Raw genomic sequence first — 13,215 nt, 5'->3', positions numbered from 1 at the left:
AGCTTGTATCATTTAGAGCTAATGCAATAATAATGGTAAATTACGGGGCCAAAATGGCTTGCGATAGCAGCCTTTGTATTCCCAATCGTTTCCACGTCGTTGTAATTAATGCCAGGGTGAGCAGTTGGTAAAAGGCGAATTTCGTACAAGGGACATCTTGGCTTTAAAAAAAAGAAAAGAAAAGAGAGAGAGAGAGAGAGAGAGAAATCGAATAGAAATAGACTGTTTGGTACACCTCATTGATTCCTACGTGTCCTCATCGAAAGATCGATCTAAAAGGCAAAGAGAGAAAGGAAAGGAAAGAAAGAAAACATCAAACTTGTCTCTGAATCGTTCGGGGAGAAATATATTCCTCCTCCTTTAAAAAACGGGGGAGAGAAATAGAGAGAGTGTGTGTATCTTTTGCTTTTGAAACAAAAATCAGCTTTACATTGCGTTCCGTTTCGATAGCAGATTTTAAAAACCCTCCTCTATTAAAATTAAAGGCAGTCCCCGTTTGGAAGACTGGAAAGCTGATTCTAAAATGATCAAATGCCTTAAAAGTGGGGGCGAATTAATGTCTCTTGACTGCTTCCCTTATAGAATATGCATGTTGTGTTTGTAAACACTCATCGGCTGGGCCAGCCAATTAAAGTTAAACCAATGTTTGGACTTACTACACGTCTGCTATAAACATGAGTAATGCATAGCATTCACAGTAAAACAACAACAACACCGATTAGGATGAATTAATCAGCCTGATACGTGTATGAAAAAACAGCTAAAGAGGTTATTTTAAGAAGTTCTCGTAAACCTGAATGGCATTTTAAAGTAAGCGTGTGTGTGTGTGTCTACACACACAAACACACACACACACAACAAGAGTAAGTAAATATGGGGAAGGAATTTCCCGAATCTTAAATAAATCAGATTTGGGTTCTTTTGATTTAAATAACATTTATTTTACATGACCAAACACAATAAATAACGTAATATACAAAGCTTTGTCGTTATTGCACATTTGTAAAATATTTTACAGTGAATTCATACAGCCAGCAATATCCAAAACACAAGGACTTTATTTACAATTTTCGTAGAATAACCAGGTCCAACGGACCCAAAATAAAACGAATTCGTGTTCATTTTGTTTTTATTTTATCATTTTTTGTACCAACCAGCAACCTTATCGATCACTTCTAAGATATATTTATATTTATATATTTATATATATAATATTTATATTATATTATATTTGTATTTATATTTATTTATATTTTGGAAAAAATGTAAACATTATTGCCAAAATTGTGATCTCTACATCCAACGAGGGCAACCATAGGAAGCGATTTAGAGAAATGACAAAGGCAAAGGCTAGTAAAAGAGTGTCTCGTTTTGGTCTGTTTCGTTAGTATTAAATTATATATTAATTTTTAAAATTAAATATGAACTCAGTGGACAGAGGACGCCTCCGTTTCTCAAAACATAAAACATATCAGTTACATTTAAGTCTTTTTAAAAACCCAGTTTTTCCCCTCTTTTTCTTAAATAGCTGATTAGATAAAGTTCTCTAAATAAAAATCCTATGAATAGATCTAGTCCTTAGAGTCTCCCTGCTTCTACTCAATGTTGTGTTGTTTTTCAGTCCACAACCTGTCTTCGTCCTTTGGCCAAATAATAATAATAATAATAATAATAATAATAATAAAGGGTAGGTACAGTTTATGTTCATTGAGCAAAACAGTAGAGACTTCAAAAATCATTTCTTGAATGTCCATTATCAAAAGGTGGGGAGATAACTCGCTCACACACTTCCAGTGTCTTCAAAAGAGGAAGAAATCCAGGACATTTGTTTGAAATATATATAAATTAGAGGGAATGGATGAGCTGTGTGTCTGCCTGCCTTAAGAGGGTACACCCAGGGCCTAAATAAGCAATAGCTGGTTATTGGAGGGCTTCAACTCTTCAGGAAGGGGAGAGAGAGAGAGAAAATCTCATTATGTGGAGAGTGAAGTGGCTCTGCAGGGAGCATTATGGAAATATCCGAGTTTGATTTAATGAGGCTCTTTCACATTGGGAGAATATCAACTGAACAGAGAGAGAGAGGGAAAAAAGTCTACCCAGGGCGTCTAAGTTACCAAAAGGAAAATTGGCAATTGAGATGATAAGAACTGTGGCTTGGCTTGTGCAATATATATATATATATATATATATATAGAGAGAGAGAGAGAGAGAGAGAGAGAGATGTATAAAATAAAATAAAATAAAAGATAAAATAAAAATAACACTTCCGAGATAACGGAAATCACATTAAATAACATACATTATTTGCCCCAAGAACAAATGTTTTATGTACCGAGTCTCTTATCTGTCTCTTCTAATGACTTCCCTTTGCGGGTTGTTAGTACTTGACAGCAGGTCTCCGCGCGGGGAACTTTTCTCCCCCCCCCCTCCGTTCCACATTCAAAGGAGGTCCATCAGAGAACATGATTGGCAATTTTCGTCATAATCTGCACATTATTAGCATCAAAATTGACACGGCCATAACACCGGTGGTTTTTTTTTTTATGTGCCTTCTCCAGGTTCACCGAAATCCCTCCGACAGCAAGGGGTGGCCGGGTGGGCCTCCCTCTTCCCCACGCCTGGCTTCTCACAGCCAAAGGATGGTGGGTAAATAAAACCCAGGGCCACGATTCCCCCCCCCTTTTTTTTTTTTTTTTTTTTTTGGAAATGGAAGGGGGGAAGAAAGATATTTAAAAGAAAAGGAAAAAAACAGATCAAGAGGTCATTGACTCAGAGCAATGCCTCCGGTGTCAAAAAAGTTTCAAGTATTTCCCAGGTAATGTGGACCATGGTGCTCAGAAGGAAGCATGAGGCTTTGAAGACCATTTTTTAAAATATAAAATAAAATAAAATAAAAAATCCCTTGCCTCCCAGTTTCTCTAGACTTTGCATGCTGCCTGGTTCACACTTCCCTTGCTTTGCTTTCCCATCGGCGGCAGCCTCGTCCCTTCCATAAAAGGGACACAATAACTCCCATCTTCCCCACCCACCTTCTCCATCATCCCCATCTCGCCTCCCACTCACCCCAGGCATCCCTGTGGTCCAGGGTTTCGGGGGCAAGCGTCTTTCCTCCTCGGCTAAATCCCCACGAAATGCAAAGTCGGGGTTTTGTTTTGGGGATTTGAGACTCAGCCCGATCATCACAGCTGCCCATCAAGTGATAAGTAAAAAATTAGGGACTGTGTATGAAGGCATCCGGTCAGCGGGTTTTGTAAAGGAGCCAAGGTCCCAATACTCCTACTCCTAGCTAGAAAAAGAGGAAACATTTAAAATAAAGAAAGAAACCGGCGAAGCACTGAGGCAGTTCCTCCTGTCGCCAGCAGAGGAGCTGAGCGGGACCCTGCCAAAGTTGGACTGAGGTCAAGGGGTCGGGAAAGCAGAGCCCAAGGGAGGGTCTTTCTGCTTATGGAAAGAGGGAGGCCAGAGATGGAGAAGCAGGTGGAGTTTGGTCCCTCACTGAGGCTGCTCCTCAGATCCTTCTCCTCCAATTTTCCCTTTAAAAAAATCCTTTCCAGGAGCCACCTCTGTTTTTGCTTCCTATGAATTAACAGCAATGATGAAGATAACCCCTCTTCCTCAAACAAACCAACAAAACTTTCGAAAGAGTCATCCTATGAATGAACAATCATAATGGAGATAGCCCATCTTCTTTAAAAACCAAACAAAAACACACTTTTTGCCAAATTTTCAGAAGGGCCATCCTATGAAGGACAATCATAACGGAGGTAGAATTCAAAGATATAGCCTTGTTAATCTGTAAAACCAGTATGGAAAGAGATCTTGTAGCCCCTTTGAGACCAACTGAAAGAAAGAAGCTGGCAGCATGAGCTTTCCTAGATTTCAGCCTACTTCCAAATGCATCTGAGGAAGTAGGCTGAAGTCTATAAAAAGCTCATGCTACTGACTTCTTTGTTTCAGTTAGTATCAAAAGTGCTACAATATCTCTTTCCGTAATCATAATGGAGATAACCTCTCATCTTTAAAACAAACAAGCAAGCAAACAAAAACACAGTTTTTGTCGCTTTCCATAGGACCATCCTATGAATTCACAATCCTAAGGAGAATAGCCCCCTCTTCTTTCAAATCCAAACACAAAAACACTTTTATGCCACCTTTCAATAGTGCCATCTGATGAATGATAACCATAATGGAGATAACTCTGCTTCCTTAAAAACTAAACAAAAAACACACTTTTGACTGAGCTTTCAATAGGGCCATCCTATGATGGACAGTCATAATGGAGATAACCCCTTCTTCCTTAAAAACCAAACAAGTTGCCAGATTTCAATAGGGCCACCCTATGAATTCACACTCATAATGGAGAGAACTCCTCTTTTAAAAAAAACTAACCAAAAACACACTTTTTGTGAGCTTTCAATGGTGCTGGCCTACAAATTCACAGTCATCAAGGAGATAACCCCTCTCCTTTAAAGAAAACATTACAAAGAAAAACACTTCCTCCCAGTTTTTAACAGGGCCATCTTATGAATTCACAATCATCATGATGGAGAGAGAACCCCTTTTCCCTCAAAAACCCAACAAAAACACAGTTTTGGTGAGTTTTCAATATGGTCATTTTAGGAATGCCAACCATGGTGGAGATAACCCATCATTCCTATGAATTAACAACAGTAATGAAGAAAACCCCTCTCCCTTAAACACCCATCAAGAACACACTTTAGGCAAGCTTTCAAGAGGACCATTCTATGAATTCACAAGCATCATGGAGATAACCCCTCTTCCTTATAAACCCAACAAAAGCACACTTTAGGCAAGGTTTCAACAGGGGCATCCTGTGATTTGCAACCATCATGGAGATAACCCCTCTTCCTTAAAAAACCCAATAAAAGCACACTTTTGGTAAGCTTTTAATAGAGCCATCCTATGAATTCATAGATATCATGGAGATAAGGCCTCTTCCTTTTAAGCTCAACAAGAATACACTTTTGGCAAACTTTCAACAGGGGCATCCTATGAACTGACAATCATCACGATGGAGAGAGAACCTCTTTTTCTTAAAAAAAAAAAAAACCCAAAGAAAAGAGACTTTCGCTGAGCTTTCAACTGAGCCATCCTATGAATTCACAGCAATCATGATGGAGAGAGAACCCTTGTTCTTCAAAAACCCAACAAGAACACACTTTGGGCAAGCTTTAAGTAGGGCCCTCCTATGACTTCTCAGCCACCATGATGGAGATAATGGGGAACACTTTTTGCCAGCTTTCCAGTGTAGGTCCTTTCCCAACCCCCCCGTCCCTCCCCTGGTACAAAAAGGGCCCCTGTCCGCCCCGCCCGCCCTCCGTGCCCACAGTGCCCCCTAGGGCCCGGGGGAGGGGGCTGGTTATCTGGTCAAGGGCGCCTCCTCCCGCTGGTCCGGGGAGGGCACGGCGGTCTTGCTGAGGACGGCGGCCGAGTAAGGCAGGAAGCCGCTCTCGGAGGCCCGCTGCGAGGCCGCCCCGGCCGCCGCCCCGCTGCAGGGGAAGTCCGAGGCCGAGGAGCCGCGGGAGCCCAGCGCTGCAGCCGCTGCAGCCGCCGCGGCGGCGGACTGGCTGCTGTGGCAGCTGAGGCAGGAGCAGGGGGCCGAGGCCGACGGAGGGGCCGAGGAGGCGGCGGCGGCGGCTGCTGCAGCTGCGGCGGCGGCGGCGGTACTGTTGAGGCCGGCGGCGGCTGCTGCGGCGGCGGGGGACTGGTAGAGGCCCGGGTGCCTGAAGCTGCAGAGGAGCTCCGGGCGGGAGTAGGGGTGGGAGAGGGCGCGGAAGGTGTCCAGAGGGCGGATGGAGGTGGCGAAGGGCGAGGAGGCGGCGGCGGCGGCGGCCCCGGAGGCGGCGGCGGCTGCTGCGGCGGCGGTGACCCCGACGTGGGGGTAGTAGTGGAGGGGGACGTGGGAGTGGAAGGGGTAGGGCAGGCTCCCCGTGGCCGCCGCGTGGGTCATCATGTAGGTGTAGAAGCTGGGGTCCGCCGGGTGCGGCCACGACATGGCCAGGCGCTGCCGCTTGTCCTTCATGCGCCGGTTCTGGAACCACACCTGGGGAGAAAGAGGGACCGAGAGCGGGGCTTAGGCAGGAGCACTGGGAGCAGGAGGTAGATTCCCCCCCATGCCCTCTCGCCCCCTTCCCCTCTTCTAGATATGTCCCCATCACAGAGGAGGGGGAGGCATCCCCCAATTCCAGGGACATAGAAGACATGAGCCAGGAAAAAGCTCAAACCCCTCACAGGCCCAAAGAAGATGGGAGAAGAAGAAAGGGGGGGGGGTTTGCAGCAGACCCTGGGCTTCCCTCTCCCAGGGGTCGGACAGGCAGCTCCAGGGGGACCGGGTGTCCTCACCGCAAAAGAGGAGAAGGCACCCCAAAATGGGAAACAGGGAGGACGCGACCCAATTTAAAAAACAAACTCCAACACACTCATAGAAATATACATTTCATGCCTCTGGATCAGGCTCCGAAAGAAGGACGTTTTGACATTCTTCCTGGAGAGAAGGTTGAAATAATGGAGGGCGTGCCCTAGAAAAGGAGGACCCCCCTCTGGTCACCTTCGGCAGACAGGGCCTTGGATGGCAGCGCCCCCTTGGCCCCCAGCTCTTCTCCGCCTACCCACGCATTTTCCCCACCTCAGGCTTCAGCAAAGGCCAAGAATTCAATATAAAGCCACAAGGCTGCTTGCTGCTTTCCTGGCGATCTTACTGGCCTTAACTAAATGCCCCCGCTCGGCCACTGGGTGACCTTGGGCAAGTCACATTCTCTCAGCCTCAGAGGAAAGCTATGGAGAACCTCCTCTGAACAAATCTGGCCCAGAAAAACTCAGGAGAGGTTGGCCTTTAGGGTCGCCATAAATCGGAAACGATTTGAAGGCCCACAACACACCACAAACACACGCCCCAGGCTTTTGGCCTGACGATGAGGACACCGCTGGTTCAAATTAGGACACCGCTTTCGGACATAATTTGCCAGTCTAGAAGTTGTGTCTCCCTTCCAGTCACAAACACACACAACCGTTTAAAAAAACAAAAAGCAAAATCTTCCGCATTGAAAGAATGACATTTCAATTTATTTCGTTTTCTAATAATGTTGGGTAACAATTTGCAATTAAAAGGAGCACTCTCACACACACACACACACACACAAGTAGGTATGAACGGGCGCGCGCGTGTGTGTGTGAAAGAAAGAGATCGGCGAGAGAAAGAGATCGATGAAGCTTTAAACCCAACACAAACCGGAAAATGGCATCAATCGCAGACCAGATCAACGCCAAATTTTCGGCAAAAAAATATCAGCCTGTCAATGAGTCTCTGTGGCCCTTGGATTTTTAAATCTGGAGATATTAAGCCCGGAAAACAATACCCTTCACATGGAAACCTCCTCCCGGTTTCTCTCTCTTTCCCTTTCATTTATCTCAGGACGGCCATAATTCAAAACAACTCGTTCGCGGGGAGATTTCCCCCAATCTATACGTAAATATTGTTTTATAACCTTCAAGGCCAAAACGTCGTTTTATGACGACAAAACAACTCAGGCCTGGCTTGCCTTCCTTCAACCCCGCCCTCCCGGATTTCCCACCGAAGCGGCCTCCTGGCACGGTTTCCTTTTACCAGGAAATAAGCCCCCCGTTGAACTCAATGGGCTTTATTTTCGAGGAGGCAATCCTAGGATGGGAATGCAAAAACCCTCCTCTTTAAGCGGGTGCAAAAGAGAGAGAGACAGAGACAGAGAGATTGGCGTCGTGGGGGAGAAATAATGCCACGTTTCCTTCTCAAAGGACTCGCTTAAGCTTCCAGGGTTTGGTGGGTGGGTTTGTTTTCCAGTGGCATCCCTCTTGGAAAATGTGGAAAAGGAAAAGAAAGAAAACAAAGAAAAGAAAGCATGGTCTTCTAGCGGGAACCAGCCCACAATCCTTGGATTAAAAATAGCCCTCGATTTGCCTGGGAGAGTTGGCTTCTCTCTTTATTTGCCTGGAGTGTTATTAGGTTATCTTTGGCCTTGACAAATCGGGGGATGTCAGGCCCGATGGTTCCTCTGCCAGGAAGGCCCAGAGAGAGCCGGACTTCGATTGGAAGGAAAGGCCGGACAAGACACAGCCGATCCCCCAAATGAGTCCACTACTAGCTTCCCTTCTTCCCTAGCCCTTTGCTCCTGCTTCCTTCTCGGAGCCTTCCCCGCACCCAGCTTCCCAGGTTGCTTTGCCAGAATACCTTGATGGTGGTCTCGGGGAGGTTGAGCGCCGCGGCCAGCTCGCACCTTCTGGGCCGGGAGACATAGTTCTCCCGATAGAACTCCTTCTCCAGCCGGGCGATCTGCTCCCGGGTGAAGGCGGTGCGGTACCTGCGGACTTGGTCGGCGCTGGAGTTGGCAGTGCCCAGGGCGCTCCCGCCATGGAGGCCTCCCAGGCTGGAACCCGAGGAGGCCGAGGAAGAAGTGGTGGTGCTGGGGGTCGAGCCGCTTTCGGAGTAGCCTGGAGGGGGGAACACAACGGAATCGGGAGGATGGAGGATTGAGCGAGAGAGAAACAGAGAAAGAGAGATTTATTCTCCAGGAGAAGCTTTGGCACAGTTAGCCACCTAGCTTTGTACACACACACACACACACACACACACACACAGAGTCTCTAATAATTAATGCTCGCTGTCACTGATACAAATGGCCTCCCTAATAATAATAATAATAATAATAATAATAATAGTTTATTTTCCATCGCTTTTCTTAACATTAAGACTTGATAACCCAACGAGGCCGAGAAAATTAAGCGTCTACTTAAAAAGATAAAAATAAAACCGATGACCAACAGATTTCGTTCTCTGTAACCAATTACACAAGAAGGTTAGGGATGGTTTTGGTTTTAAGCAAACAAAACGAAAAGCAGCACGGAATTGCAAGCCACAGTCTTCCACAGCGTTTGATATATATGTATATATATATAGGCATCGACACTGCTGCGATAAACGAAAAGAGGCGCCTGTTTTGGATTGTAAATTGCTGTGCTTCTGTCTTTGGTGAAAAAGTAAAAATCACAGCAGCCTTAAAAGAACAGACTGATTTTTTTTAAAAACGGCATCGGTCACCAATTGGTTCCCATGGACTCTTTCCAAAAGTTGCTGCAAACCTTTGACTGGCGCTGGTAACATTATTTCTAGCATCAAAGTTCGAGGGCAGGAAAGGGAGGAGTCCCAGAGGGAGTAAGAAACACAAAATTCGTAGAGGATTGTTTTTGGATTTAAAAAAATAAATAAATACTTGGGTTTTTTAAAAAAAATCAAAACCGAAAGTGTGACAGAATATTTGCCCAGGTTGAAAGACGCAACCGGACATAGTTAATAGAAACAGGGCATTGTAGGACGTATAAAGGCAATGCCTTAAGGACCCAGTTGGGAACCCCCCTGTTATCAATTCGTTGTCCCAAAACTGTGCAAGAGACACCAGCCTAGATCTGAGACCTAGAAGGAGACTGTCAAAACAAACAAACAAACAAACAAAACCGCTGTTGTTGACACTTTGATCTCTAAACAAATCCCAATAGGAAAGATGCCCAAATACACGCAGAAACTGGGAAAGTGGTGTGTAAGTAGGTAGGACACCAGTTCAACACAGTATCCCAATCCTGTTCCGAGTTGTATTTCCTCCTTACAGGAACAGGACAGCGGAGAGGGAGAACGCCCCCCTCTCCAAAAAGGAAAGATTCACTTGACTATTTCGATACACTTCCTGATGGGTACCGTTTCAACACACTCCTTCCTCACTGGGGATACCCTCCACAACTGGATATCCCGCCAACTATATGCGATCCATCAAGGGCCAGATCCCCCACCCACCCCGGTGGGTTAAAACACTCTGGCTGGTGTAGATTGTAGGCTGTAGGGGACAGAACCTATTTATTAAAAGACAAAGGAAAACACATTTAAGGTTGGGCCAGCGTGGCGGAGTGGTTTGAGAGTTGGACTACGACTCTGGGAGAGCAGGGTTCGAAGTATAAAAACCCACTGAGTGGCCTAAACATTAGAAAAAACTTCCTGACAGTAAAAGCTATTCCACAGTAGAACATATTCCCTGGGAATGTGGTAGAGTCTTCTTGTTTGAAGTTTTTTATTTAAACAGATGGCTCTCTGTCGGTATGTGTGTGTGTATGCTTCGATTAGTTTTTTTCTGGGTTTTTCTGGGCTATGTGGCCATGTTCTAGAAGAGTTCGTTCTTGATGCTGTGGCTGGCATTTTCAGAGGTGCTTTGATGGTGAGTTCCTGCATGGCCGAATGAGGTTGGGTCCAACGCTACGATTCTATAACCTTGGACAAGGCACACTCTCTCAGCCTCAGAGGATGGCAAAGGCAAACCACTTGCCCAGAAAACCCCGTGGTAGAGTCGCCAGAAGTCAGAAACGACTTGAAGGCATCCAAGAACAATAAAAAGGGGGTTCCAGAGATATATGTCTGTGCAAGTCCTTGTCCCCAGGATAGAGGGGTGAAGGTAGAGGGCTAGAGAGGGGGGGAAAGAGGCAAGGTTACCTTTGTTGTTGTTCTCCTTCAGCTGGGAGGCAGCGAGGCCGGCGGGCGAGCGGAGCGCGGAGCAGCCCACCTCCACGTCGCTATTCATCTCGGACTCCGGAGCTACTACTTCGGCGTAGTGGCTCATCTTCTTCCTGCCTTCCGAGGCTGGAGCCAGATCGGCGCCTCCTCCGTCGCTGTTGGGGTGCGGGAGGCCGAAGAGGGCGTCGATCTCGAACTTGCCTTTGGTCGGAGGCAGGTCCCCGAGCGAGGCGTGGAGCCGGGGGCTGAGGCGGCCTCCGTGGGGCGAGTTTTCCAGGGCCTCCAGCACCGCGTTGCCTGCCGAGTCGGACAGGTTGGCCAGCCTTTTGCCGGGCGCGGGGCTGTGCAAGCCTCGCTCCATCAGGATCATCTCTTTTCTTATCCTTTCCATCATCTCAGCTTCCCCCCGCCTTGGGAACAAAAAATATATATGTATATATAAATATAGAGAGAGAGGAGGATGAAGAAGGGGCGAGGTGGGGGAAAAAGGCTGGTCTTCCTCCTCCTAATAGTCCTCCTGCCGCAAGACCTAATTCGCATTCAGCCCCTTCTGCCAGTGTCTCTAAATATTATTACCTCTTTTGGAGAGAGGCGTAAATGCGGGCGTGCATATATATATGTATATATGAGAAGGGAAGGACTGGTCAAAGTGACCCATACATCCTTCCTAGCCCCGAAATGTCATTCATTCATCAGGAAAAGAAAGGAAGGAAGAAGAAAAAGAGAGAGGAGAGCTCCTTGGTCGTTAAGGGACGAGTGACGCTGGCCGAATGATCATTTATTGTAACAGGTTTATAAGCAAATAAATAGAGGCTCCTGTCAGCGGGTAATGAAGGCGGCTTCGGAGCAGACAAATAGATCCAGCAGGTAGGGAAGCGGGAAGAGGCAGAGTGAAGAGGAGGGCGCGCGTCCTGGGCTCGATCAGCTCTTGGCTGGATGGCTCTGGGGTTTGGCCTCTGGGGCGGCATTGACAGGCTGATTAATAAAAGGAGCCCAGCAACATTTCCCCCTTCATTTAGGGGCATCATTATGCTCTGATTCTACACACACCCCACCCTCCACTCTCCTCTCCCACCCTCTTTCTCTCTGCTTTGTGTGTGTGTGTGTATATATGTGTGTGTGTTTAGCTTTTTAAGCTCCTAATGATGCCGCTTCTTTCTCGTTTGTCCTCCGACAGAAGCACCAGGACTCAATGACAGGGGTGGCTTTGGATTTCGAGGAAGGCGTTTGAGAGAGAGAAAGAGAGAGAGAAAAGAGAAAATCTTCGTCTAGAAGCAAAGGCGGAGGAAAGCAGAGAAACCCACTCATGTCCCCCCTCCGCCCCTTGTGCATTTCGGCCGCCTTTTAATCACCTTTCCTGCCTATTTAAGAAAACAGCCGGGCTTCCCTTGAAGGAAAACCCTTACACACACGGACACCGGCATAGAAAGACAGACAGACAGACAGACACTTACACGAAGCAGCCCCTGTTCAGACGTGCAAAACCATCCGGGCAGAAACCTACCTGCCCAAGAGCATCTAAGGCGACCCACGGCCGGTGCATGGACCCCTGGTTGGCAATCCTAGCCGGCTTCAGTGTACTTCCTTAACGCATCGACCGTCCAATTTGGGGAGGGGGGGTGGAAGGAAAGAGCGAAGGAGGGATGGAAGGAGGCTTTTCCCCCCTTTCTGGAATCCAGTTTATGGAGGCAACTCGTCTCAAGTGCTTCCTTCGCCTCTGGCTCAAAACCCTCTCTTTGTTGGACTGACTGAGCACCAAAAAATTTAAAAAGAATCCAAGGAATCTTAAAGACATGATTTAAAGCATCAGAGAGGAGGAGGAGGAGGAGGAGTGGAGGGAGTGGGAAAGGCCTCCATTCATTCATTCATTTATCCATTCACCCTCTACCTAGATTTCTCTCCCATCTCATCCACCTTCCTCAATCGAAGCCCTGTGACTCCTTCTTTCCTCCCTCCCTCCCTGTTTTTTTGGGGTGGGGTGGGGTGGGGTTAAAAGGCTGCGATGTCAAGGTTTCAAAGGCATGGGGGGTTCTTGGTAAAGCGTGAAAGCCAGGGGTCTCCTGCTCATCTTCCAACTTCCCAACAGCCTCTGACCCCCCTTGCCACTCCGCCCCCAACTCCCGGCCGCAAAGTTACCTGGCTCTCAGTTTGCTCATCTGCCTCTCCTCTCCCTCCCTCCCTCTTTCTTTCTCTCCTTCGAGATGCTCCTCGGAGTAGCCAATCTCTCCCAGCGCCGGAGGGAGGCGAGGGAGGGAAAGCGCTTGGCCGGCCTTCCTTCCTTCCTATCGGAAACTCTCTCCTCAGTGGGAACTTTGATTGCAATCATGACGCCCAGGGCCACCGCTTCGCAGGAGATAAAGCGCCTGTCATTAGCATCCTGGGAACAGCGCCTCCGCCTCTTGGACAGCTCTGGGGGCCTCCCTCCCCTCCCTTTTCTCCCAGGCCTGGGTTCAGGAGTCTCCTTCCTTCTCCCTCAACATTAGGAGGAACTTCCTGACAGTAATAAGGTCTGTTCCACAGCGGAACTCACTCCCGTTGGAGAGTGGTGGAGTCTCCCTTTTTGGAGGTCTTGTCAGGGGTGCTTTGAGTGTGAGTTCCTGCATGGCAGAAAGGGGGTTCCAATTCTATGATTCCTCTTTGATGCCTCTAAAGTGGAGAGGTTGGATCCA

General features: G+C 47.3%; 1 protein-coding gene across 1 annotated transcript; it reads right to left on the bottom strand.

The window, feature by feature from the left end:
- Positions 1-5,380: 5,380 nt before the first annotated feature.
- Positions 5,381-10,940, bottom strand: LOC149313729 (homeobox even-skipped homolog protein 2-like). Its single transcript, XM_089523271.1, has 3 exons — positions 10,526-10,940; positions 8,225-8,484; positions 5,381-6,064 (listed from the first exon to the last, which is right to left on the bottom strand). Exons 1-3 carry the CDS (start codon positions 10,938-10,940, stop codon positions 5,381-5,383), a joined length of 1,359 nt encoding a protein of 452 aa, XP_089379397.1.
- Positions 10,941-13,215: the final 2,275 nt, after the last annotated feature.

This window comes from Sceloporus occidentalis, unplaced genomic scaffold (assembly GCF_023333645.1).
Source record: "Sceloporus occidentalis isolate IW3139 unplaced genomic scaffold, rSceOcc1.0.p SCAF_4, whole genome shotgun sequence".
In the NCBI taxonomy this organism is placed as follows: domain Eukaryota; kingdom Metazoa; phylum Chordata; class Lepidosauria; order Squamata; family Phrynosomatidae; genus Sceloporus; species Sceloporus occidentalis.
This window is presented reverse-complemented; position numbering and strand designations above follow the sequence as displayed.